At 35.6% G+C, this 27,875-nt stretch overlaps 1 protein-coding gene across 51 annotated transcripts in view; it reads right to left on the bottom strand.

Annotated features, from left to right (window-relative positions):
• The window catches only part of dlg2 (discs, large homolog 2 (Drosophila)), a 426,869-nt gene that overhangs the window by 272,694 nt on the left and 126,300 nt on the right, over window positions 1-27,875 (bottom strand). For 39 of the 51 annotated variants that reach the window (XM_009305412.5, XM_073913862.1, XM_073913864.1 and 36 more), the window contains exon 5: window positions 3,053-3,214. In XM_009305412.5, coding sequence (XP_009303687.1) covers window positions 3,053-3,214 — 162 coding nt within the window. 51 annotated transcript variants of the gene reach the window in all.

Raw genomic sequence — 27,875 nt, 5'->3', positions numbered from 1 at the left:
ACGGGCTCAGAATTCTGGAGTATTGAAATCCTTGAGTCATGGTCAAGTATTAACTATTGCCCAAGTACTTTCATAGGCATAGCCATAATCATTCTGATTTTAAATCCAACATGTTTCAAACCAAGGCACAATAACAGGAGGTTTTGTACATGCCTCACTCTGGAACACCCTGTACTAGATAATCATTGAGAGAGCTAAACTGAAACTCCTGAAATGTGAGCCCAATTTGAGCAAGACAGACAAGAATTCGACAAAAAGCATAGATCCTGACATGTTTTTTTTTAATGGGTGAACGGCATTTAAGCTAAATGAAACATTCAAGGTGTAAGAAAATGTGAGATGCAACTAAAAATGCCTGTGTGAAGTCTGTTGAAGTCAAAATTATTTTTACTTTTTTTCAGTATTTCCCAAATGATGTTTAACAGAGCAAGGAAAATTTTTGACAGTATTCCTGATAATATTTTTTCCTTTAGGAGAAAGTCTTGTTTGCTTTATTTTGGCTAGAATAAAAGCAGTTTTGATTTATTTTTAGGTCAATATCATTAGCTCTTTCAAACATTTTTTTTTTTGATTGTCTACAGAACAAACCATAATCATACAATAACTTGTGTAATTACCCTAAGTACCTTAGTTAAGGCTTTAAATGTCATTTTAAGCTGTAAAGGTGTTTTGAAAGATATCTAGTAAAATATTATTTGCTGTCATCATGGCAAAGATAAAATAAATCAGTTATTAAAAATGAGTTATAAAAACTATTATATTTAGAAATGTGTCGAAAAAAATCTTTCCATTAAACATAATTTGGGGAAAAATTTACAAGGAGGCTAATAACTCAGGAGGGCTAATAATTCTGACTTCAACCATGTATAACAAGTGTTTACAAATAGCAGATTAAAAACTTTTATTAGTATCACCCACCTAGCTCTGTAAAAACAGCAAGCAATAGGTCAGTGTAAATTTTATATTAGTAATACTATCAAGTACCATCCTGTATTCAGCTCGACATGGTATGCTCTGAGAAATCATGTCTGTGGGATAGAGGATGTTAGAGGAATGGCTGTTGGCGAAATCTAAAGACTGAGGTCTTAATACACTGTCTACACAAGAGATGACAGTGCAGAATCCTGATGAGCCTAATGCTTCAGACGGGCCCATACACTTTGGAATAAAATCATAGACTCGCTCAGATCAAATAAAAGCACAGAGCTTTTGAATCATCTGCAGACAATCAGATGATGCACAGGCTGTTAATGTCTCTCTGGCAGAGAGCGTGACTCCGGCAAGGCCATATCTGATCAGGAAAATAAATAAACAAGCAACAAAAGCTTGTAGTTGTGGGATAAAAAAAACACTTTTTTTCATGACTTGAAAAGAGGAGTAAGAGGCACAAATCTAATGTTTTACTTGCATTTTTTTAGATAATAAATGTGTGAAAAAACATGATGAATTCACTTACATAATTAGTAGGATGTGCATTTCGAAAAACTTTATAAACAATAAAAAATATAATTAAAAAAAACAAAACAAATGCTTAACTCTTTAAGATTAAAACAAAAAATTTTAAAATCTAATTTAAGAATATAAACTGAAATAATTAGTCAGTGATATTAAAGCAACACAGCCATAAATAACTAAATTTATTTAAAAAATTACATATTTTAAGATTTTTTAAATAAATAAAAAATAAATATTATTATTATTGTTGCTGCTGTTATAATAATAATTATAAAACAACAACAACAAAATAATAATAATAATAATAATTTTTTATTATTATTATTGTTGTTGTTGTTGTTGTTGTTGTGATAATAATAATATAAAATAATAATTATAAAATAATAATAATGATTATTATTATTAGTAGTAGTATAGTTATCACTGCTGCTGTTATAATAATTATTATTATTTATTGTTGTTGTTGTTAAAATAAAATATAGTAACAATTATATTTATATAATAATTATTATTAATACACACACATACACACACACAGACACACACACACTTCCACATTTTCTGGTAATTTTACCTTTCTTGTAAGTTTACTTTTTTTCCATATTCTCACAATTTAAAACTAATAAAAAATAGAAAACAAAACAAAATAATTATATTTCACTGCGCTTGATAAATGTACCACAAAATAAAATGCGATATATATTTAAATATCAATAATGACTAACCAGGATATCCAGCAGAGCCAATCCACAATACACCGTTTTAAAACTAACCACTGAGCTCCATCTAGTGTTAGGAAGTCATATTACAACACAGCTTTTCTAATGCTGTAGTATATGAATGATGTATGAATACATGATATGGAAAACCACACAGAAAAAAAAGCAGACAAACACAGACAAACAAAAAAGGACAGGTAAAAATACATATACAGTTGAAGTCAGAATCAATTACTCCCCCCCCACCCCCCAACCCCCCCCCCACCCCGAATTATTAACCCCCCTGTTTATTTATTTGCCCAATTTCTGTTTTAACAGAGAGAAAAAAAATTCAACACATTTCATAACATAATATTTTTAAGAACTCATTTTTAATAACCAATTTGTTTTATCTTTGTCATGATGACAGTAAATAATATTTGACTAGATATTTTTCTAGATACTTCTATACAGCTTAAAGTGACATTTAGGCTTAACTAGGTTAATCAGGTGAACTAGGCAGGTTAGGGTAATTACAATAACTTGTATGATGAGGGTTTGTTCTGTAGACTATTAAAAAGAATATAGCTTAAAGAGGCCTAATAATTTTGACCTTTAAATGTTTTAAAAAAATTAAAAATGTCTTTTGATCCAGCCAAAATAAAAACAAATAAGGCTTTCTCCAGAAAAAAAATATATTATCAGACATACTGTGAACTTGCTCTGTTAAACATCATTTGGGAAATATTTACAAAATAAAAAATAATAAATCAAAGGGGGGTCTAATAATTCTGACTTCAGCTGTATATAGAAGGCCAGTATAAAGACAATATAAAGAAGGCCAACATGTTACTCATCAGGTGGCAAAAAAAAAAAAAAAAAATAGAAAGACCACTTACCTTAAGTGGTGAAATGTGAGAGTGGGAAACATAACCATGCACATTCTCGATTTCTGAGAGGTTTTTCTCCGACACGTGCACCAACTCTGGCGCTCGAACTTCATTGGTGAGCCGAGGAAAGCTATGTTCAGGAGGAGGGGAATCATCGTCCTGATACCGGTACTATATGAAGAAAACATAAAAGACAATGAGAAAGAAAGCAGAAGAAATATAATGTAAATTAAAAACTGCAAAATTCTACAATGCAACAACAGAAAGCATGACATTCAGCCAATGAGGTTTGAACCCTGATGAAAAAGCCACAAAAAAGCTCTGATAATTCATTATTGTAAGAAGTGATAATAACAGAAAAATCATGATGAATAATGAAGATTTATATATTTCTAGAAGCGACCGCATGCGCACGCAATGAAGCAAAGCACTGCTGGTGACACACTCCAAATCTAGAGAGAAACAAGTTTTAAAGTTTGCATTTGCATGCGATCTAAGCAGAACAGCCATCTGTTTCAGCCGAGCATGGGATGTTTCTAAAAGCAGCAGCATGTAAGATGAAGACGTAACAGAGTGTGGCGAATCAGTTGTGGAGAGACAGAGACGATTTGGTATGGCGCGGCCCCCGTGTTTCTGTCTCACCCAGGGGGAGCTCATCAGGGCCGGGTTCATACATGCTGGAGAGTGGCTTTGGTGCTGGGAGCCCTGTACCGCTGGAGGCCTGTTCTGTAAATACACACACACAGGAGCCCAACTGTGACCAACCAATCACAGTCAGTTTAGCTGAATCATTTAAATAGCTGCACACACACATGCGGTTTGGGATCAGTACATTTTGTAATGTTTTTTGGAAGACGTCTTAACAAGGTTAAAGTATAAAATAAATTATTTTATGAAAATCCTTTGACATCATTATAATATGACGGCTATTAGTGCTGTTTATAAATATGCTTTTTTAAAGGAAGTTATTTTGGGGGATTTTTATCTACAGTATGTGGATGAGCAGAGTATAGTATTCAGAATTGGTTATTTTGTTTTAGGTGATAGTAACCCTCTGGGGTCATAGGTGATTTAGGGGTCCCTAAGATGTTTTGACATTTGTGCTTATTTCAGCTTATTAAATAGTATTGGCCAACATGTATTTTTATTTTTATTTTTTGTATTCAGCACAAACTGTGCTACAATATTATATGAGAAATATTGATGTACATGCTTGCGTTGTTTGGTAAAAAAAAAATATTATGCGTGGTTGGTAGGCTTTGTAAAAACAATGTAGCAGAAATAAGGTCCAAACAAACACTCTGAATGGTCCCGAGTAAGACTTTTGAGTAACTAGTCTTGTAGGCTAAAATATTTACTTCACAATTACGTGAAAATTGTTGTTCTCTCGTTCAAAAACTTTACAATGATTTACATTTTGTAAAGTCTATTTTGGGTCAGCTCAGCTGTATGCGTGGGAGTGACAATGGTCATGAATAATTCACACCTAGGGAGACAAAAAAAGACACTCCCCCACTGGCTAATGTTCACCAATCAAGGGCATTGTAAAGCAATGTCCAGCTGCAAAAGCTAGCCCAAACTAAATGCTTGTTGTATTACTTGCTGTATTATGACCATGTAAACGCTATGGGTAAACAGTGTATGTATTTTCCTCAAATTTGTGTGGTTCCATATTTGTTTTCTCTGTTTGATCTGTTAAAACAGTTGTAATTGACTACTGTCTTTTCTGTGTGTGATTCATGCAGCCAGACGGTTGGATTGTTGAATAAAAACTGTGGCATGTATGTGCTTGTTTTTTGTTCCCTGCACAATTAAACATTTAAATGAACATCTTCCAAGAGCGGTGATTCCATACTTTTTGACAGGGTTTGTACTTTATTGTAAACTATTGTGTGACATTTAATACTTTACTTATTTAAATGTAAAATCTGAACAGCGGAAATCAATAGAGCGCTTTTGAAAAGGGAAAGTTAAGGAGAAATTATGAATGTTTTTGCTGTCACTTTTGATAAATTTAATCCATCATCGATGAGTAAAACATTTTCGATTTTACTGAAAATTACTGAAACCCAAAATTTCAAAAGGCAATCATTCACCTGCTACACACACATCACAAGGGAAGAAGCTTTGAACAAAAAAAGTAAAACACACACACACACACACACACACACACACACACACACACACACACACACACAACACATTTAAAGTTTAAAGCCAACAATTTTGCCTTAATTTGAAAGCATCAGGCTCCATCAGTATACTGAACGAGACATTTTCCAAACTCAAATGTACTATTTTTGATTTCTAATTGACAACAGAGGGGAGAAATGAATAGCTCTCATAGTACTTAAAATCAATCAAATTCTTTAAAAGCGCTGTTGGAAAAAAAGAAAAAAAACATCCTTACACAACCACTGTCTTGCATAGTTTAATGACATGCAAAATCATTAAAAAAGTGTGGGTAACCATTCTAATAGCTCAAACTGTTGAAGGTGCTGTTCTTATGAAACGCATGCCACACTGGTAACATTACATTACTGGTCTGCTTAGTTTTTTTTTTTTTTTTAATAGCAATTACAAAAGTACTAACTCTGATCCTACACTGTAAAAGATTACATGATCAATTAGTCATGACAGCATATGTTTTAGATCATTATTACTTATTAAACTAAGTTAATCATGTTCTAATGTAATTTTATAAGTTGTGCAAGCTGATTTAAGTCAGTTTAACATAATATAAGTTCAATGAACTCATAATGTTAATTTGATTCAGCTTCAAATTTTAAGGTAACCAGTATTTTTTTTACAGTGTACCTTAAACCACAGGTTACTATATATTATCTAGTGCTCTAGTGCTCTTAGGTAGACTGTAAGTACATGCACTGTAAATACTATAAAACAAAGCGCAATAAAACACATACAGTACATGCAGAGCAAGAAATTGCCAAATACAAAATAAACAAACAAATAAATAAATAAATAAATAAATAAATAAATAAAAAAATAAAAAAATAAAGCCAAAAGAGAATAGTTACAATTGAAAACATCCAGATCGCAACATCAGACTCAGAGTATACATATCCACTCTATGGAGTTAAAATTCTCTATTTTGTGTGGAAAAAAGCAACATTTAAGGAGCTCAGGTTGCTTGAACCCACTCATACAGATTCTCTTTAATGATGTGTCTCCACACAAATACACACAAATATCCTGTTACAGACTAGCATTATTACATTTATGATTTTATGCTCGGTTCTTGCATTATGCTTTATCCCACTTTTCTAAAACATTGATAACAGACATGCTCCATCCCAATTTGCATACTATCCATCCTAAACAGTATTCAAAAATAGAATTAGTATGTCACAAACCATAGTATGTTGAAAAGAGTATGCCAATGGTTTATTAATTATAAGTGTAGAAGCATCCATACTATAAGCACTAATATTGCCTGATAATACACTAATAATACACTGCACGTTGGCCGTGAATTTGATTAGAACTACAAACTCAGGTAAAAAGTGTAAACAAACTTCAAACATGGCGGACACGCGAAACCAACCATCAAGAGAGACTTCAGTAAAGATGTTTGTATGACTGTTAATCAATATCTAGCCAACTGGAACATGTTTAAACCGCGTTTTACGTGTTACATTTCATCTATAGCAACAAGAACTCATATCAAGATATATTTGGACATTAACTTCTGAATGAATAATTACCCAAGGAGCTGAGGAAATTTTTCTGCATGAAAGACTTGCGAATGGCAGAGTAACCTGCTGCTGCTGCTTTTCCAGTAAAATAAATCTAAAAGAAATGTGGATGATGTGTCGAGATGATTGACAAGTGACATAATTAAACAATATAACGATCTGTTAATGAGGAAGTAGTATGTAGTTTAAGTATGTGAATTTGGACGCATCAACAGACATCCAGATAACAGACCAATGTTTTTAGCAAGAGTTCTCTCCATTTTTGTGCACATTAACAATAAAAAAATGGGGTTAAACTACATTAAATAGCTTTGTAGTGTAATCCTTTTCACACTTTCTATTTAAAAACAGCATTCCTTTTATATACACGTTTTAAAATTAAAACTTACAATTATTGTTTCAAGATCCTTCGGAAATCCTTTACTCTGAATCGCAGCTGAAGAAACATTTAGCATCATTAATGTGTTTAAAGGTGGTTATATATTGCTTCATATACAGTATTTGTGGAAGCTATTTCAGTGGAAAGTTCAAAATAATTATCAATCTTTTTATATTTGAAATGTATTTTCTGTGACATGTGATCAATAAAAACAATCCTGATGTTTAAATATGCTTAGAAAATCAGACAAATATATAGTATATTTCCATGATGTCCTAAAACCTACACAAAAGTGGTGACTAACAAGTCTTAAAAGTCAAAGGTAGGAGGCATTCTATTCTATAAGTCAACCAACTACAGGCACTTTCCAAACAGCCATGTGGATCATCAGCTGGCAGTCTAATATACCAGACATACTCTACAGTCCCTGATAAAAGTCTTGTCACTTACCTATTTTGTAGAAACACCTGCTATTAACCTGGATTTTAATTAATTAATTGGTGTTGGAAATGGCTCATATAAAAAGCTAAAACCCTCCCAAATTATGTTATAATGCACTGAAATAAATTAGCTTCACTGCAAATTTTAATTTGTCATTTAATCATAACAGAAAGGTCACAATTTGGTCATACGTTTCAAAACAAATGTGTTGTCACCTATACAGAAATGTAACACAATTAATGCAAGTACAAAAAATGTCAGCAAATTAAGTAGTGGTGTGCAACTGTAATATCTTGTATGACTTCCATGAGCTTCAAGGACTGCATCCATGCGGTTTGGAAAGGAATGATACGATTCATTAATGAAGTAATTGGTCTTGCATGCCTACCAGAGTTTATCAATATTCTGTGGTGTTATCTTCCATGCTTCCTTTTAGCCCACATATGCTCAATAATGTTGATTTCTGGTGACTGGGCTGACCAATCCTGGAGCATATTGATCTTCTTCACTTTAAGGGAACTTTGATGTGGAGATGGAAGTATGCGATGGAGCACAATCCTGCTGCAGAATATGGCCTCTTTTATGGTTGGGAATATAAGAGTTAGCTAAGATTTCTTGGTATTTGGACTATTGATGTTGCCTTCCAGCCTGCAGAATGCTTGCACACCCCCATACTAGATGTAACCCCAGATTATAATTTTTCCGCCACCAAACTCTGATTTCGGGGTGAATCTTGGATCCATGCCGGCTCCAGTAGGTCTCCTGCAATATTTGTGGTGACTATGGTGTAATTCAACAGAAGATTAATCTGAAGACTCCACCTTCTGCCACTTTCCAGCGTCCATTATTTTAGCAGGCTGTGAGCCTTGGCATATGCCACACGGTTTTTCAGTTGTCTTTTGTTTAGTGCTGGATTCGGCCATAGAGGCCATTTTAAAACGGAATCCGGCAAACTGTTCTGGTTGACACAGGGACTTCAGGTGACCAGGTCTCATTAAAAAAAAAAAAAAAATTACTCAATGAGCTTTACCAAGCTGGGAATATTGGAATGCTTTTTGACAGTTTAGTTTTGCACTGAAACATTATTTCAAAAGCTTTTGGGATTAAAATGAGCCATTTCTTGTAAAAAATAAATAAATAAAAACTTGATTATAAATATATTTCAGCAGCACTTGAGGTCAATTTGTTCACAAGCGACAAGACTTTTGTCAGGGACTGTATGCGAGACAGTTTATCTAAGGGAGGAAGTGCATTGGATGCAGCCCAGATTGCATTGCACCAGGTCTGCAGCCAGTCCCATCTCAAAAAGTGACTGACACAGGCTGCTGCTCCCTCCACACAGCAACGGAGAAGGCTCGGCTGAGCAAAAAAAAACACTTCACTGCATCATTATTTTTGTTAAAAAGATTTCTTTACCTTAACTGGGTTCCAGAGGCAGTTTATAAACTTGTAGCGTAGTTGAAGCAGAGTTTGATCGGGATATTATTCCATTACGCTGCATTATTGGCGTCTGCAGTCGGGTCGGGTGCTCTCTATTTACTTAGCTCTTTTAGCGCAGTAATTTAAACAAAAGGCTGTTGACAGAGTAACGTTAACGTGCGGTTATAAAGGTTAAAGCGATGCTTGTGTAGTTGTGTCGAATTGTATGCACATATAGGAGTTATTTGGTACATTTAAATCACTGTCTTTTGCAGACAGCAAGATATTTGCTATAGTCTAGTTAACCTTAGCATAGCTTCCGGTCACTTATTAATTTAAAACTCCTCACATGGATATGGAAATACCCAAATAGAAAAGAGTGAAGCTGCTGCTGAGCCATTTCTTGGTCCTCCACCAGCCCAAAAAAGTCACAAGAGATCAAAATAAAGGAATCAACTTATTCTAACACACACACACAAACACACACACACACACACACACACACACACACACACACACACACACACACACACACACACACACACACACACACACAAACACAAAACACACACACACACATATACACACACACAATCCAAACACATTGCTGATTTCAAGTGAGACATAGAAGCCCTCATTTTGACCATAAAAGTAATACAATGTGCTACCCGCTGTTTTCATTGCTATGGTGAAACATGCAGCACACAAGCTGTTTTTTGAACTGCTGCTATTGTAATGGAAGGCCAAGATAAATGAAGTTAATGCAAAATAATGACAGGTGGGTGAGAAAAGGTGATCCCCAGGGTTTCCACGCAGTAGCAGGTCGTGCAACCGCCTCACCTTTCTTTAAAAGCTGCTATTGTCTCGCTCTCTCAAATGCCGTAAGCATCTCTTGTTGCCCCTGACTTGTTCTTTCCACACTGTCATTACCTGCAATTATCCAGCCCAGGCTAATAGCAGCTCTCAGACTCCATAACAGTCAGTGGCGGGGAAATATCTTCTGTAGAAAAATGCACACTCACAGATCCAGTGCAGAAACACCACGCTGCGCTATATTTGGGGTGTCTGCGATCTCATAGAAAGAGAATAGCTGCATATTGACACTCTGCTTGAAGAATGTTCTGAGTTTGGGTTTCGGGAAAAGACTACTATACATTTGAAGTCAGACTGATTAGCCACCCTGTATATTATTTTTCTCAATTTCTGTTTAATGGAAAGACGATTTTTTTCAACACATTTCTAAACATAATAGTTTTAATAAATCATTTCTAATAACTTATTTAATTTATCTTTGCCATGATGACAGTACATAATATTTTACTAGATACTAGTATTCAGTTTAGTGACACTTAAAAGCTTAACAAGGTTAATAAGGTTAAGACAATTTAACTTAATTAGACAAATCATTGTTTAACTGTAATGAGTTGGGTTTCAACAGAGCTGAGGATCCAAATGCAGTTTATTAAGGTCGTCAGGCAGGAAAAAGTTTAAAATAGGGACAGACAGGAGCATGCAGTGAATCTAAAAGTTTAGTCAGAGTAGAGATGGCTGATGTGAATCTGACGTTGACATAATTTCGAGATACTGAAGTATTTCAAAACACTACACTGAAGCATGATCCGAAACACCCAGGTCACGTGACTAAAGTGTTTCAAAACACGAGGTCACATGACTAAAGCATTGGCTTTTTTAGTGTTTCGAGACCTGGTGAATCGCCTAGTGGACCGAGCTTGTGCACTGAGTAACTGTGCTGTAATTGTCCCAAGTTTAAATCCCAATTTGTAGAAATACTCTGAATTTGTGACTTGATGTTTTGTAATAATGTTACTTTTTAATAATCAAAACAAGACACATTTATTTAAAACATGTTCATTCCGATGTCAGAATGTTAAAACTAAACACGTCACAAGAACAGAGCATTTAAAAACTAACATCTATAGCTGCATCTGCCTGGATTCAAACCCATTATCTCTGCATGCTAGTCAGGAACTCTCACCGCTCAACTAAATCACTTGAAACCTCAGCTCTACAACGTGGGGTTTAATACCTCAATTTACTTAACTGTTTCTATGCTGAACCTGTTCAAGTGCAATTCATAAAATAATGATCACTAGCTGTCACTGTAGAGATGGGTTCTAAAACGTTTCTAAGCTTGACACATTTGCTTCGACTGTTTAAGTGTTTCATTAAGCCTCGCTTTGCCCACAACTAGTCACAGGCGAATGGTCGGGACAGGCAGCAAAACAACATAAAACAATAAGCAAAACAAAGACAAACACAAAAGGCAGGACAAGGAAATGCTTAGAAATGCTCACTTAAAGTTTAAAAGACTTAGCATAGATGTGTGTGCTGTGTTTATAGTCTAGATACTCAGTCCATTATGAGCCTCCAGCTGTGTGTTTGCAATCAAGGGTGATTTGAAAATGGTGTGTGAGTGCAGGAAATAATGGGATTGTAGTTCAGTTCAGTGGCAGATGTGTAGTTGAGTGAATTATAGGGAGTGTTTACCAGCAGCCTGCAAGATTAACACTGCTGGTGATCATAAAACTAATGGTGGTTTGTTTTGTACACAACCAAAATATATATGCATTGCTTAAGGAGGCTAATAATATTAATTAATATTGAATATTGATAAATAAAAATTTCTTCAGAAAATATTTTAGGAAATACTGTGAAAAATGTCTTGCTCTGTCAAACATGATTTGGAAAATATCTGAAAATGAAAAATTCACAAGAGATCCATTAATTTTAAATTGAAATAAACTGTATGTCTTTTCAAAAGAGGTTTATGCATTTTGTCCTCTCAGTATGAAACACTATCCTCATAGTCTGAAATATTTTCAGTTGTATTATCTGCATAGCTTCATTAATGGACTGAGATTTTTACTCAGAATGCCTCTTCTCAGACATAAGAACTTAGGACATTGCTCATGCTGTTTGAAGATAACAGACTTTACAGTCGAACCGCCTGGAATTTTATTTTTTTTTTTTATGGAAAACTAGAATATATTTGCCATCCGCAGATAATCTGCTTGTTATTGCAGAAGTATAACGTGGGGAATGGAACAAGGAGGCAGTGATAAACAAAACTGAAAATAAAAATGCAAATCCTCTCTCCTGAGGCAAGTTGGTGGATGTGCAAAATATTCTAAGGCTGAGGTGATGGAATTAAGCAGGTTTCATTAAAGTCAAGAAAAAGAAGAGATCATATTAAATAGGGTATAATATATCAATATACCGCAAAATCATTGTTATATATATATATATATATATATATATATATATATATATATATATATATATATATATATATATATATATATATATAACAATGAGTTATATATATATATAATAAAATAAAAAATAAAAAAGATTTGACCAGAAGAACACCCAAAGTCAAACATAGAGGTATGCTGGTCTTGTTAGGGATGCTTCTGGAAATCTTTATTGTGTGAAGGACATCATGGATCAGGCCATTTTGGCAAAAAAAAAAAACTGATGCATTTACTGTATAGACAGTCCATAGTTACATAGATTAGTTAAAAGCAGGACAATCACCGGAAGACATTAAATCCAAATCTAATGAAGCTTGGTTCAGGCATAATCACAGACTGTTTCTGAGTGGTCTGTTTAGTCACTTAAATCAAATTCATTTGCAATATTTGGCTAGATTTGTGGAAAGGAATGGCCACATAAAACCCCAAAATCAGTGATCTGGGGGTTTGTGAAGTGAGACATTGGCCACAAATTCACACAAGAGAACGCAAAAGCTTTAAAGCACATAAAACAATTATTTACTGATTATAAAGAGTAAAATATTCTCTATAAATTTAGCTTTTGTGTAAAATAATTTTATAACAAAGTATAGATAATTTTTAAATCAATGTTATGTGTGCAGAATCATTTAAATGTTAATAAACCATCTACCATAACTTACTGCCGTGGCATGATTTCCATTTTGTTCACAGCAGAATAATGTTTTGTAGGTCAAGGGAGTTTTTGATCACAACTGCAATTCTAACAACCACCTCTGGACTTTATTTAGATGTTACTGCTGTGTGAAAATGACCTTCAGCATTTTAATGTTTTAATTGAATACTGAAACAGAGTACTTATTGAATTGTGAAGCATCAACAGAAATGTCAGCCACAAAAGACAAACAAACAAAAAAAGAAGTCACATTGTGTGTGTGCGCTTCTGACAGAATCACCACAGCGGCAATGAATGATTCACAGTTCATTAATGATGCTTTGGTACTATACTCTACTAACATATAACAACCAGGTCACTGCTTACAGAAGCAAATGAACCATTGGAATTTCACTGAGGCTATACTGACTTTAACCTACTTACATTTGCAGATCTGCCATCAAAACCAACTTCAACCAAATTCAACTTTTCATGCAATTCAGGCCTCCCACGAAGTCTTTAAGTCAACTGAAACTTACCAAAGGCAAATATTATTAAATATTTTCAAAAAATCCAGCATTTGATACACAATTAATCATTAATATTTTTTTTCCATTATCTGTTAAAGGCAGTAAGTTAAAGTTTTTGGAACTGTAAAAATATAATGAATATGTGATATGTGAATATATATATATATCCATTCATTCATTTTCTTGTCGGCTTAGTCCCTTTATTAATCCGGGGTCGCCACAGCAGAATGAACCGCCAACTTATCCAGCAAGTTTTTACGCAGCGGATGCCCTTCCAGCCACAACCCATCTCTGGGAAAATAAATAAATAAATAAATAAATAAAAATATATATATATATATATATATATATATATATATATATATATATATATATATATATATATATATATATATATATATATATATATATATATATATATATATATTACATCATATCTACCTCATGAAGCCAATACAGAAGTAACTGAAACTGTAATTCTTTGACTGGCCTTTGGGGGCTGGCTCCAGAAACTCCAGACGTTCCCTTACTGCAATGCTAAATTGGCAAATTTTACAGCTACTAAAAACACACTTAAAGCCTGGTACAAAAGATGGTTTTGGTTTATATAGCTAATATTACCCTTCCTGACAACTGTTAGGGGGGTGAATATTTTTAAACTCATGCGTTTCATTTTTATTAAGTTATATTAAGTCTGCATAATTAAGGTTATGGCCACTTGAGTCACAGCTAGGTTTCGCTGGTCGCTCTCACTTCACCTCAGCTGATTCCAGCCAATTAGCTGCTGAACACGGCATATATAACATATTTTTGTTTTGTTTTATGTGGGTTTACAGAGTTGCTCAATTGCCTTTTTGGAATTATTTCCTACAATTATCAGATAATATGGCATACTGTGTGCTCTTAATTGTGCTCACAAACCATTCAAGTTGCCTCTATTTCCGAGGTGAGTGAAATTCTTACATACTTATACACCATCTCTATAAGCGTATTTGTTTTATTTAAGATAATTTATTATTAATAATTTTAAAAGTCCAAACTTTTTATTAATAAAGTACACAGCCAAACACGTGGTCAGAACGTAAACGAGTCACAGGTAATGAAGTACTAAGTGTTTCTCCCAAAGAAAGGCCCGTCTAAGCAAAATGCTAGCAGGCTTAAGTAGCTCCATAGACACTCCACCACTTTTACCTTGTTTGGTCACCTCCGGTAAATGTGACGACGTGCGAACAAAATGGCGACGACTGGCCACACCTACTTGTAGTTTTATTTGCGCTCTTCAGAAACCTATGGGGGACGTCACGAATGCTATATTCCATATCTTGTACAGTCTATGATATAAACATATTTACTTTACTATTGGTTGACTTTTAATAAAGAATTCAGTTTATAGAGCTGCATACGGTCTTGTTGTTGTACATGGGTGAAAAACACTGGAGTAATGAAAAAGGAGCTTGTTAATGTAATGACTTGTATATTTCATGTGCTAATAAGCTGTTTCACACCACACACACACACTGGCATTAAATATAATATTACATTAACTGATATATCACTTTTAATCAAACATACGGAGCATGACAATATGAAGGATGGCTGTAAATGCATCTCACAGCTTGGAAACCTTCAAAATGTGCTAATATATTTGTAGGAGCACAGATGCATTTGTTTATGCAATTGTAAACAGGCTGTGGGTTTTTCCAGCACACACTGTGTGGATGTAGCGCATGTTCACGTGCCGCTGCGCTAAAGGCTCCTTCTCCACTTCTCTATCTGAGATGAGAGAAGATGGGAATGTGAGGTGGCATGGCTGAAGGCTCTGTGCTGGATTGTGTGGAATCTCCTCACGAATGTGTGCACTGACCCCTTTTCTGCAGCCTAATAAACCCAGAGCTCGTCATCACAGGCTCACAGGGTTCATTCAGCCTGCAGAAGATGCAAGGGTTAACAACAGTTGGCAAGATCCGCCCACTTCTACCTCATTAAGTACTGAGAAAATACTGAACTTAATCCAAAATAAAATATTGTAACTAATAATCAAGTGCAAGGAATCAAGACTCAACTTTTTAGAAGTCTCAGTCCACTTGTTTGGTGCTGTTTGGATGGCAGTGTTCACATATACAGTGCTCAGTATGTACAAGTGTAAGTACACCCCTCACAAATCTATCTTTTAAATAGGAAGCTATACAATTTTATATTTGTGCATATACATTAGATTAGTAAGTACTAAAGCCAGATCTGGAGCTTATCTAACAAATTATCTTACACGATAACAGTCCAAAAACTAGTACACCCAAATTTATATGTTATAGAAAAATATTAAATACACATTTAAAAGAGGAAAAATCAAAAGAAGCAAAAAAAAAAAAAAAAAAAAAAAAAGACAATAAAAAATGTAGTTGAAATTTTGCAGGTTTTAATTTTTTTTTTTGCAATATTCTTCTTAAATTTAATTGCATTACATTTTTAATTTCTACATATGTTTGGTGACCAAAATATTATTTTAATAAATATATCTGTTTAATAAATCTGGTTTGTTTAAATGCACCAAAATACATTGCCTATAATCACTGAGAAATGGATACAAATATTGTTGTGCTGTACTCAATTATGCTGAGCACTGTGTTCAAATAAACCATACTAACAGCAGAGAAGTAAGGTTTTGAACCAATAAATTATATATATATATATATATATATATATATATATATATATATATATATATATATATATATATATATATATATATATATATATATATATATATATAAAGCAAATATAAAATTATGTAACTGGCAACATTTTATAATAATGGTCAATTAGTTAATGTTTGGTAATGTATTTACTAATGTGAACAAACAATTAGTAATACATTTATTACTGTATTCATTTATCTTTAGTAATGTTAATTAATGTTATTTAAGTCAAGTAATATTATTCATTCATTCATTTTCTTGTCGGCTTAGTCCCCTTTATTAATCTGGGGTCGCCACAGCGGAATGAACCGCCAACTTATCCAGCAAGTTTTTTACGCAGCGGATGCCCTTCCAGCCGCAACCCATCTCTGGGAAATCAAGTAATATTAGTTCATATTAACTCATGTTGGTTCATATTAACTCACTTCAACAATGCCACTAATATATGCATACTCTACATCTTAATTACATTTCTGTTGAATTCAGTTACGACTGTAGTTGGATTGAGGTAATCAAAATTTGCTATTAACATTGTAGACTCTTGATTAATGTATTGTCGTATTAAAATCAAAGTTTTCAACCCGGGCTCATTGTGGAAACGTAGCCCCGCGGACGTTTTCTGCGGACCGCGATTTACGTCACGGGAGGTACGTATTCGAGCGGTTTTTGTTTTTGCAGATCCGCGAGAGGCCGCTGTGCGCACTTTTTTGCGTCTCGGGCGCCTTTCGGGAGCTCGCGCGAAAAGCCGCCGGATCGGCCGACTCGGCCGCCCTCCTCTTCCTCCTCCTCCTCCTCCTTCCCTAAATCCGAGCAAATTCCCTAAAGGTTCACAAAAGCCGTCCAGAAAAAAAAAAAGCAAAAAAAGCCTCGTCTTCGATTTCGACCGCGTTTTCGGATACCGCTGCGTTCTCGCCCTTATTTTTCGGATTCCGTTTTTTGTCTTACCTGATTTCCGGAACCTGCTGTTCCCCGGACTCGATCCCGGTCGTCGTCCCCGCGGCCGGCTCCGGCTCCTCCTCCGGAGCCTCTGCTCTGCCGACGCAACGCTGTGAGCTAAGCGGACAAACTGGTTGAATCGGGAAAGCCCTCCACTCGGAGGAGAGCCGTCGGCCGGCGAGCGCGAAGAGGAGGGGCGGAGCGGCGCCACACCACCCCGCAGCATTCGCTCGAAAAAAACTAAACGCGGCCTTACGTACCTCCGGCCACGTAAATCGCGTCTCCAGAAACGTCCGCGGGGGTACGTTTCCAGAATGAGCTTGGGTTGAGAGTTTTGGTGTCCATGTAAAGGTACTCCATGTTCGACTCAACCACACTTTTAGGGCTCTGCGAACTTGGCTTTGCTAAGCAGAATTTTCTTTATACATCAAAAGCAAGTACTGTAGGCTATGGCTCACACCGACTGACACTGGAAGATTACTTACGGTTAGTCGCGTCAGGAATCAAACCATGGATTAGCATGTTGTTCTCACAGAAAAGGCTCAGCCTGAATCAGGTAAGCTATATATCTATTTTTCAATGTAATTATTATACACTTTAAACACAGTGTGTATCCTAAAATGTTGAAAACCCCTGGACTAGACCAAAAAGTTGCATGTGAACACACCACTGATTTGAGAGTGCAAGTTCTGTGACTGTGAGAGAAGACGTGTCGTTCCACAAAAGGAAACCGGAAATTCAGATGCGCAAAGAGTAAACAAAGCAATCAGTATTTAGTTCCATTTTCACAGTTCTTATAACTCAGAACAGAGGTATTCGCTCATGCAAATAAGATAATATAATAATCTGATAATATAATAATCCATATCATTTGCAAATATTTGAGAAATGTACCGAAATTACAGCCGGCCTCTTTGTGTTCTTTGACTTCCATTGTTTACTTGCCAAGTCACTTTAGTTTTTGTTCTGTTGCTCAGATTTTTGGCTAAATAACCAATTTTGAGCACTCTCTTCAGCCGACAGCTGATGCAGATTCTAAATATTGAATTGGGCCAACAAGTGAAAGACACCAAACCAATAGCTGGACCATCAGCTTGGTGTGCCCTAGCCTTTATGCTCTTTTGAAAAGGAAACCACGGTTAGGGTATTTGGTTGTGAGCCAAAGCATGTGTCCAGGAATGGGAACAGCTGTTAAGAGGAAATAAGTATGCCATAGGGAGACTACAGAAATACATTTCATGAAAGCATTTGCAAGACTCATATATTAAATAATAATGTTCTTAGGAGTACTGTAAATATTTATAGGTGATTAAGCATTGATTCAAGAAGTTAAATTGTTCTCTGATATCTATATAGTAATAAATAAATAAATAAATAAATAAAAGTAAAATAATAAATAAATAAACAAACAAACAAATCAGCTTACTGGGTTCATTTACCCTGCAAAAGATGAAAGGGTTAACAACAGTTGCCAAGATCTCATTATTGACCTTATTGTCCTTATTGATTGTATTTGGAACAGTCTTGATTATTAATGATACCGTGTGCAACATATCTGTAATGATCTGAGTGGGGTTCGAACCCGGGTCTACGGTGTGGTTAAAAGTAGTTCTTACTAGATGAGCTAAGTCAGCAACTGGTGACCCAAGAGCAGAGGAGGAACAAAGTTAGTCCACAACTGATGAATTTCAAAAAATATATATATATAGTCTTTACTGAGGTAAATTTGACAAAAAGGAGAGATAATATCTCCCTACAGCCAGGGTTGAAAAAGTACAACAAAAATAGGACAGCCGAGCTTCCTGACAATACATACAAAATAAAATAGACACGAGGGTCTCATAACAATCAAACAGCAAAATAGCAAGCAAAAAAGTCTTGAGAACAAGTTAAAAGTCTTAAGAACAACTTAACTGGAAACTGGAAACTGGACGAGGCAGCAAGAGGTTTAGTTCAGGACTGAACATACAAAGCAGTCTTATATAGAGCAAAGAACAGGTGGTGGTGGTTACGCTGATTACATAAGAGTTTAGAGGAACAAGAGTCACTACTGCCATATAATGTTGAGGAGTATAGGGCAATATGTGCGCCCCCTGGTGGGTTGGAGGATGTGATAAAGTGCTGAGATATTACAATATCAGTCTATGATTTGGCTGCTGCTTTTAAAAATAGAGGACAAGCTAATCCCAAGAGCAACGTAACAGTATATATTGTGTTCTGATTGGCCTGTTTTTCACCGGGGTTTTACAGTCACATAAGTTACATGAGAGTGAAGAAACAACAGTGTTTGAGGGTCACGATATGGCCATTTCCTTGTATCAAACTCTTATTATTTGACTAATAATAATAATAATAATAATAGTAATAATAATAATCATAATAATAATAATAATAATAATATTAACAACAAAAACAACAAAAATAATAATAATAATAATAATAATCATCATCATAAAAATATTCATAATAATAATACTTAAAGACATATAGATAAAAATTGTACAAGATGTAAAGTGTAATAAGTTATAGAAAAGGCCATTTAATTTAATTTCTCGCATTCATAAATTTAAAGATGCCTACCAAAATTTGTAATGTTTAGTAGAGCTATTTTATGAAGTGTCATTAGGAATATGTTTCATTACAGAATTACTGCGCTGATTTTCAGAGTACATGTGGCCAAAGTGAAGATACTTAGTTCATTCTAAGTGCATTTCACATAAAAAACACTAATCTGCACGTTTCCATGGGTTATAAATAAACCCTACAAAGTGACATCATAATGCCAAGAACAAGTGACAGAATTCCCTCTGCAGCTGCAATTCATTCTACTAACAGAGCTGAATCATCGTATTAGCATGCTCTACCGTGGACTGCCTCTGTCGTTTGGACTAATTGATTCTGAATGAAGGATTGCACACAATGGCAAACAAACAAACAAATGCAGCAAGCCAACATAATACAACATTCACCCTGGGATTACAGGTATTTTACTGATGTTTTACTGGATACATGCCAAATGTAAGCACCTTCCACAGTCAGGGTTAGAAAATCAATGAATGAACGCCAATGATACAATGCCTTTAAACAGACCCACTGCAGGCCAATAATCCACATATGAAGTATATACACTCCTGACACACTTTAATAATCTGGCTTAAATTCCTAGAGATTGCAAACATGCTAATGCATAATCCTGGAAAGAGAAGCTGAAGGATGGTGCAGATGATGAAAGCCTACCTTACATCCAAACATCAGCGACAAGGTGTTGTCATGGCACGCAACCTTACAGTGGCAGAGCATTGGATTAAAACAGTCGGGTTTCCTCACTATAGGAGACATTCCTCTCGCAGCAGGAGCACTGCACTCGTGCTACAAGCACTGATGTAGAGAGAGAGAGAGCAAGCACGAGACTCTTCACTCCTGGATAAGCAAGAGTTTGCCTAATGCATGAACACACACACTGTCACACGTGCTCCCTGAACACACACAGTACTGAGATGCAGTATTCTTTCTGTACCCTGGTTTAGGCAGAGCTGCTCAACCTATAAGCTGCTAATCTAATTATCCTTCATTTTATTTGTGGAAGGACTTTCATTTTGGGTGAAATACTATCAGGACGTCCAAAAACTGTGGAAATCGAAATTGCTCTTATTACTGATCTTAATGGACCCTTTTCACATTTCCGGGTTTCTTAGTAGTGGAAGTCATCAAAGTTGGGAAAACTTAAAGCACTGTGAATGAGAGAGTACTACAAATATATACTTTTTATAATCATATTAGCTCAAATAATAAAAGAAAAACTCCACAATAGGTGTTATTAAGTCTTTCAAAAAAAGAAAAAACAAAACAAAACAAAACAAAAAAAAATGAGTACGACTAATAATGGCAACCAGAAAGGAGAAAAATTTACAGTCAAATTTACTATCCTGCCCCTATAGACACTGCATTACAAATGCCTCACACAAGAGGTAATTCATTTTTTTTGGAAACTGATGCAAAGATGATATAATACATACATAAATACACATACATGTACATACATTTTTATTATTATTATTATTATTTGTTTATTTATTTTTTTATCAAAATATCAAAATGTTCCAAGGATTTGAAGATGATGATTTTTAAGATGATGATGAGCATTAAACAAGTCATAACAGTCTTGTGAAAAGGGTCTATAGAAGTTTATACTCGTAAAAATAAAGAAACGTTTCGGTTCCTTTGATGAACCTCGATTGGTGGTTCTTCCATGAAGCTTGACTGGTAATTACCTCATCATTTATTCTCCCTCATGTGGGGGAAAAAAAAAAAATAATAAAATAAAATTATATATATATATATATATATATATATATATATATATATATATATATATATATATTGAAGAATGCTGGAACACATGGAAGTCAATGGGTCACTTTGTTTCTTTAAATTAGCTTCTTTTATGTTCAACAAAACAAAGTAACTTGAGTGGAGTTTATTTATAAACTAATTTCGAGAGGAGCATGCGCTTATGATTGATAGCAGCTGGTCCTCATTAGCTAACGCATGATTCACCAATCAGACGATTCCTAAATCACTATAATTAACCAAAGTATCTTACCTTAGCCATCTTCGTCTTGAAGAATTCCCCCTACCACCCCTACTCCTCCCCTTTCCTTGTCAGGGCAACACGGTGGCCCAATGGTTAGCATTATTGCCTCACAGCAAAAATGTCACTGGCTCAGATCTTACCTGGCCAAGTCGCCATTTCTCTGTGGAGTTTGCATGTTCTTCCCGTGTTTGTGTGGGTTTTCCCCAGGCTCTCCGGTTTCCTCCCACAGACCAAAAACATGTAACATAAGTAAATTGACAAAACTAAACCGACATTATAGACGAGCTTTAAATTCAGCATACAATCTCCATAGCTATTCATAATCTACATTTACCATTATCAAGCAAGGGAGTTCTCGAGACCTATCTGAACTCAGATTCCCCTCTCGCCCTGCAACAGGGGGAAGCCCCGGGCTCAAGGATCTCATGAGCTTAGTGCTCTCTACCAGGACAGCATGCCAAACACCCTTTATAATCAATCATCAGCTAAGGGTGAACTCTTGAAATAGGTTTTAAACAAGCAAAGGGTGAGTAAGCTATGCCAGAATTTTTATTTTTGGATCACTTTAACATTATTGGAACCTTTGCATTCCAAAAAAATGCAAAAAATGTTCTTTATAGTGAAAAAAAAGATTAGATTATTGAAATATTCATTTATTTTCCTTACAGGCTTAGTCTCTATTTCAGAGGTCTCCACAGCGGAATGATCTGTAAACTATTCCAACCCACATTTTATGCAGTGGATGCCCTTCCAGCTGCAACCCAGTTGTGGGAAACATGCAAACAAACTCCTTCACACACACACTAATACACTATGGACAAGTTAGTTTATTCAATTCACCTATAACGCATGTCTTTAGACTGTGGGGCAAACTAGAGCACTGGAAGGAAACCCATTCCAACACGGGGAGAACATGCAAACTCCACACAGAAATGCCAACTGACCCAGCCAGGACTTGAACCAGCGACCTAAAAATTGTTGTCATCATTTAAAGCAAGGGTGTTCAATCCTGCTCCTGAAGGTCCCTTATCAAGCAGCTTCTACTAATTAAACTCCCCTAAATTGTCTAGTAAAGGTCTTACTAGACTACTTAACACTTCCAGCCATTTGCGTTGTTGAGGCAAGTTGCTCTCCATGGACAGTGGCTCTCCATTGTTTTTCCTACTATAGAAGTCAGTGGCTACAGATAATAACCAACATTCTTTAGAAAATAGGTTTGAGTGTGATTAAAGAGTATTACATAATTAAAGTATCTTTAAGATTATATTTACTCCATGTATTTTTATAGAAATGTATGCGCTCGTAAGGTGACAACAGGCAAATCATTCATTCCCTTTATTAATCCGGGATTGCCACAGCAGGATGAACCGCCAACTTATCCAGCAAGTTTTTACGCAGCGGATGCCCTTCCAGCTGCAACCCATCTCTGGGAAACATCCACACACTCATACACTATGGAAAATTTAACCTACCCAATTCACCTGTACCGCATGTCTTTGGACTGTGGGGGAAATCAGAGCACCCGGAGGAAATCCACTCGAAGACAGGGAGAACATACAAACTCCACACAGAAACGTCAACTGAACCGAAGTTCGAACCAGAGACCTTCTTGCTGTGAGGCGACAGCACTACCTACTGCGCCACTGCCTCGCCACAGGCGAATCAAACAATACTAATCATTCCCTAACAAGAGCAGATTCGATGGCATGCAAACTATTTTTTGTCATCATGTTGAATGCAGGAGAAATGAGCAACAAATAAAGATCTGAGCAACTTTGCTAACGGCTGAGTTGTGGATTTCTCCCTGTTAGCAGTGGATAGAAATTTAAATCAACAGGTCCAATGACAAAAAAAACTACCAACCGGTGACATTGTTGTGCTTAATCCATGCCAACAGAATCTCTACTATGGCACAAGTCACACAAATATTGGTTGCAATTGATAGTCTTTTACTAAGCTTGACTAATTAAAGAGACTTTGATAACATTATCTGTTGTCAAAAGCATCTACAGTACAAGGGATGCAAAACTACACATTGGAACAGTGAAGAAGGATGGCTATTGGACACACTTCTGTAATTGTGAGGATAACTTTGTCACGATGAGAATTTATCCGCTTCATTTAAAAGCTGGATTATTAAAATTATGCAATATTCACTGCTTAATAAATCATCAACTTGTGATGTCGCAAACCACACATATGCCACAGCCATATCACCCTGCAGCCCAAGAACAGTTACTCACTGAAGCTAAGCAGGGCTGAGCCTGGTCAGTACCTGGATGGCAGACCACTAGGTTGCTGTTGGAAGTGGTGTTAGTGAGGCCAGCAGGGGGCGCTCAACCTGTGGTCTGTGTGAGTCCTAATGCCCCAGTAAGAGTGAAGGGGACACTACACTGTCAGTGGGCGTCGTCTTTCGGATGAGACGTTAAACCAAGGTCCTGACTCTCTGTGGTCATTAAAGATCCCATGGCACTTCTCGTGAAAGAGCAAGGGTGTAATCCCAGTGTCCTGGCCAAAGTCCCTCTATCGGCCCTCCCAATCATCCCCTTCCAGCGAATTGGCTCTATCACTGTCTCTCCACTCCACCAATAGCTGGTGTGTGGTGAGCGCACTCGCGCCGTTGTCCTGTGGATGCCGTCGCATCATCCAAGTGAATGCTGCACTGGTGGTGGTGTGGAGAAACCACCATGGCCATACACAATAAATGCGCTATATAAATACACATTACATTACATTACAATATGCTCTTTTTTTTTACTGGCAATGAAATTCTTCAAATGAAGTTTCATGAACTAATTTCGAGAGGAGCACAAGATATGATTGACTGCAGCCGGCCACTCATCTACGCTCATTAGCTAGCCAATCGGAACGATCCAAACTCACTATAAATAACCTAGTTAAGATCTACACCCCTATCTTCGTTTTCCGAAGAAACCCCCCATCCACCCCGTCTCCTCCTTTCCTCCTTTGCCGAGGGGAGCTCTCGAGAACACCTGACCTCGTACTCCCCTCACATGCTTTATGGACCTGGCGGGAGCCCTGGGCTCAACTATCTCCGAGCTCAGGGTTCTCTCCCGGGACAGCATGCCAAACCTGCTAACTTGCTAACAAGTTGTCAAACAGTATCTAAGTATGAACTCTTGAAATATTTTGTCATATTGGTCATAAAGATAAATGAGACATAGCTGTACAGTAACTGTTTTAATGGGTACAAAAAAAAAATTATAGAACAAAGAAAACTTTCATTCAGTCATCTGCCACCTACTCTGCCTGAACGTGCAAACTGAGAATATCTGAACACAGATTTTCATAGCTTTTACTTGATTTTGATCAAGTTTATATATGATCAAAATTAATATTGCATTGCTTAGAGTACAAACCTCTTTTAGAACAAAGATTCTAAATTTTTAAACAGACATTTTAAAAAATGTGCTGCAGACCAGCATTCACAACCAAATCCAACACAGTTCAATACTGCCAAGCCGAGGATGTATATTAAGATCAAGTCAGATCACAGTAGCAGACGCGCTAGCCGACAAATTACCACAACAACTTGAAGAGATGAGAGAAGTGTTTACAAGCCAGTAAAGCAAACAGCCAAAGCCAGGCAGTGTGCTGAATGGCATTATGCCTGAGTTTGTGTATGCATGTGTGAGTGTGTTTGTGCACTACAGAAGGAAAACACAAGTGTTTTGGGGTAGCTGAAACCACACTGAAGGTGAAGAATTGCTACTCAAAAAATTATGTTTGCTGTTTGTTCAAACTACTTATTTAGACACAGGAATCAACGTTATGAAAATGTATAGTTTGCTTCTTACCAGAAGTGAACCGGACCAGAGTTTGCGTGAACCGTACCCAAACCCCCTCTTACAGATGGACTCGGGTATGGTCCGTGAGTGTGCACACGAGTTCAGAAGACACGTTCACACAAGCTAAACGTACCGTATTCTGACGTCAAACAAACCAAGGAGCGGATCAAAAATGCTAGTGTGAAAGCACACTTAAATATTACTATATAGTCTTTCTACTTCAAAACTACAAAAGTAAAAAGCTAAAAAACTGAGAAAAAAAGTCGAATTTTAAAGCTAAAACATGTGAGAACTAAGAAAAAAAAACAGTACTATGTAATATTATTAATGTTGTTATTATTAATAATAATAATATTATAATTAATCAGTTTTGTAAGATTTTTAGAGTCCATTTTGCAAGCAAATACAAACCCAAAGTATCCAATTCAAAACTCCGCATTTAATTCAATTAGATATTGGCTATTTCATTGCAACTAATGTAAACAAACAAACAAACAAACAAACAAACAAACAAAAAACAGCAACCTATGAGTAAAAATTATTTCCTCACCATTTTTCCATCCCCAGTGTATATACGTGCGTTAATGTGTGATGAGCAACAGAAGGGGGTCTGGCTCTCCCCGAGCTGTAGGAAGCTAATATAAGATCTTTGCATGTGCGTTTACGCCAGTACACTAGTGTGCCAAGCAAACCTGAAGAAACACTTCTAAAAATACCAATGCGTAAAAACCCACCTTAAACGTGTGATGACAACTAAGAGAGACTGTTCAAATAGAGAGTGCATCTAATTAACATGAATTCATAGTCAAACACACATGCGGCGCACAGCGAGTGGATGCGCAGAGAAGCCCTGGGCCTTTGAGAGGTACAGAGAACACACTGGCCTGCGCCTGTACAAGTGCAGTGTGTGTTGTTTGCTCATGCGTGAACTGCTTTATGTGATGGGCAATGGTGCCTTAGGAAGGAACACACACACACACACACACACACACAGACACACACACACACACACACACATATATATATATATATATATATATATATATATATATATATATATATATATATATATATATATATATATATATATATATATATATATATATATATACATACACATATATATATATATATATATATATATATATATATATATATATATATATATATATATACATATATATATATACATATATATATATACATATATATATATATATATATACATATATATATATAAATATATATATATACATATATATATATATATATATATATATATATATATATATATATATATATATATATATATATATATATATATATATATATACACACACACACACACACATATATACAGTGCCCAGCATAAATGAGTACACCTCTTTCAAATCTCTCTTTTAATTTAATGTTTGAATCGGATGCTACACAATATGATATTTGTGTAAACACTACATTACATTAGTCAGTACCAAAACTGGAACAAAGTAACAAGATCAAGGTGCAAAAATGTGTACACCCCAATGAATATGTTAGGGGTCAATATTAAATAAAACTTAATTAAAGGGTCACGAATTTGCGATGTTGTCATATATGTTGTCCAACTCTGCACTATTTGGACACATTTTGTAGCTTCCCGCAGTTATTAAAACAGTCCACCCTTCCCAAATACTGATGTCCATGCGCTTCGTTTATTGAACACCATAAAAACTAAAAGATAAACAAACAAACCAAATGTTTCTCACAAACATAATAAACAAACAATACAAATAACCAAAAAAATTATATAATATAATAATAAACAAATAATATTCAAACAATATTTCATTTACCGTGTTGGCCTGATAACCAGCATTAATAATCAAGAGCCTTTAACATGTGTCTGCATTGAGATCTCACTATGCTGTCCATACAAACTCTCGCGGGTTAAATCAATCAAAGAGAATCACGTGACCTCCGACTCAAGCCAACCGGAAACAAGGAAATTTGTAACATAAATCAATACACATTCAAATAATGAAATACACAACAATTAACAAAATACAAGCTGACTGATGAGTGTCAGCTACACATTTATTTAGCTAACTAAGTGAAACTATTTAGCCAAATCGAAAAATTTGTTATTTCAAGCAAATTCATTCTTCCAGCTTGAAAATAAATTTTGAAGCTACATTATGGTCGTGAGATCCTTGTGTGAATTCCAGTGTGTAGACTGGATGTCTGTACCGGCAAGTACAATGTGGCTTCTTTGAGCTTTTAGCATTAATTCATGAGAAAGACTTGGTTCGAACCAATCAGTGTGCTCTATTGTGTATGAGGTGCAATTTAAAATAAGTCATTTAGGACAAAGAGACAAGAAATTAATAAAATGAGAGCTGCAACTATTTATTATGAAAAACATGT

This window comes from Danio rerio, chromosome 10, assembly GCF_049306965.1.
Source record: "Danio rerio strain Tuebingen ecotype United States chromosome 10, GRCz12tu, whole genome shotgun sequence".
Lineage (NCBI taxonomy): Eukaryota > Metazoa > Chordata > Actinopteri > Cypriniformes > Danionidae > Danio > Danio rerio.
Note: the sequence above shows the minus strand (reverse complement) of the source record. Positions and strands in the feature narration are given on the sequence as shown.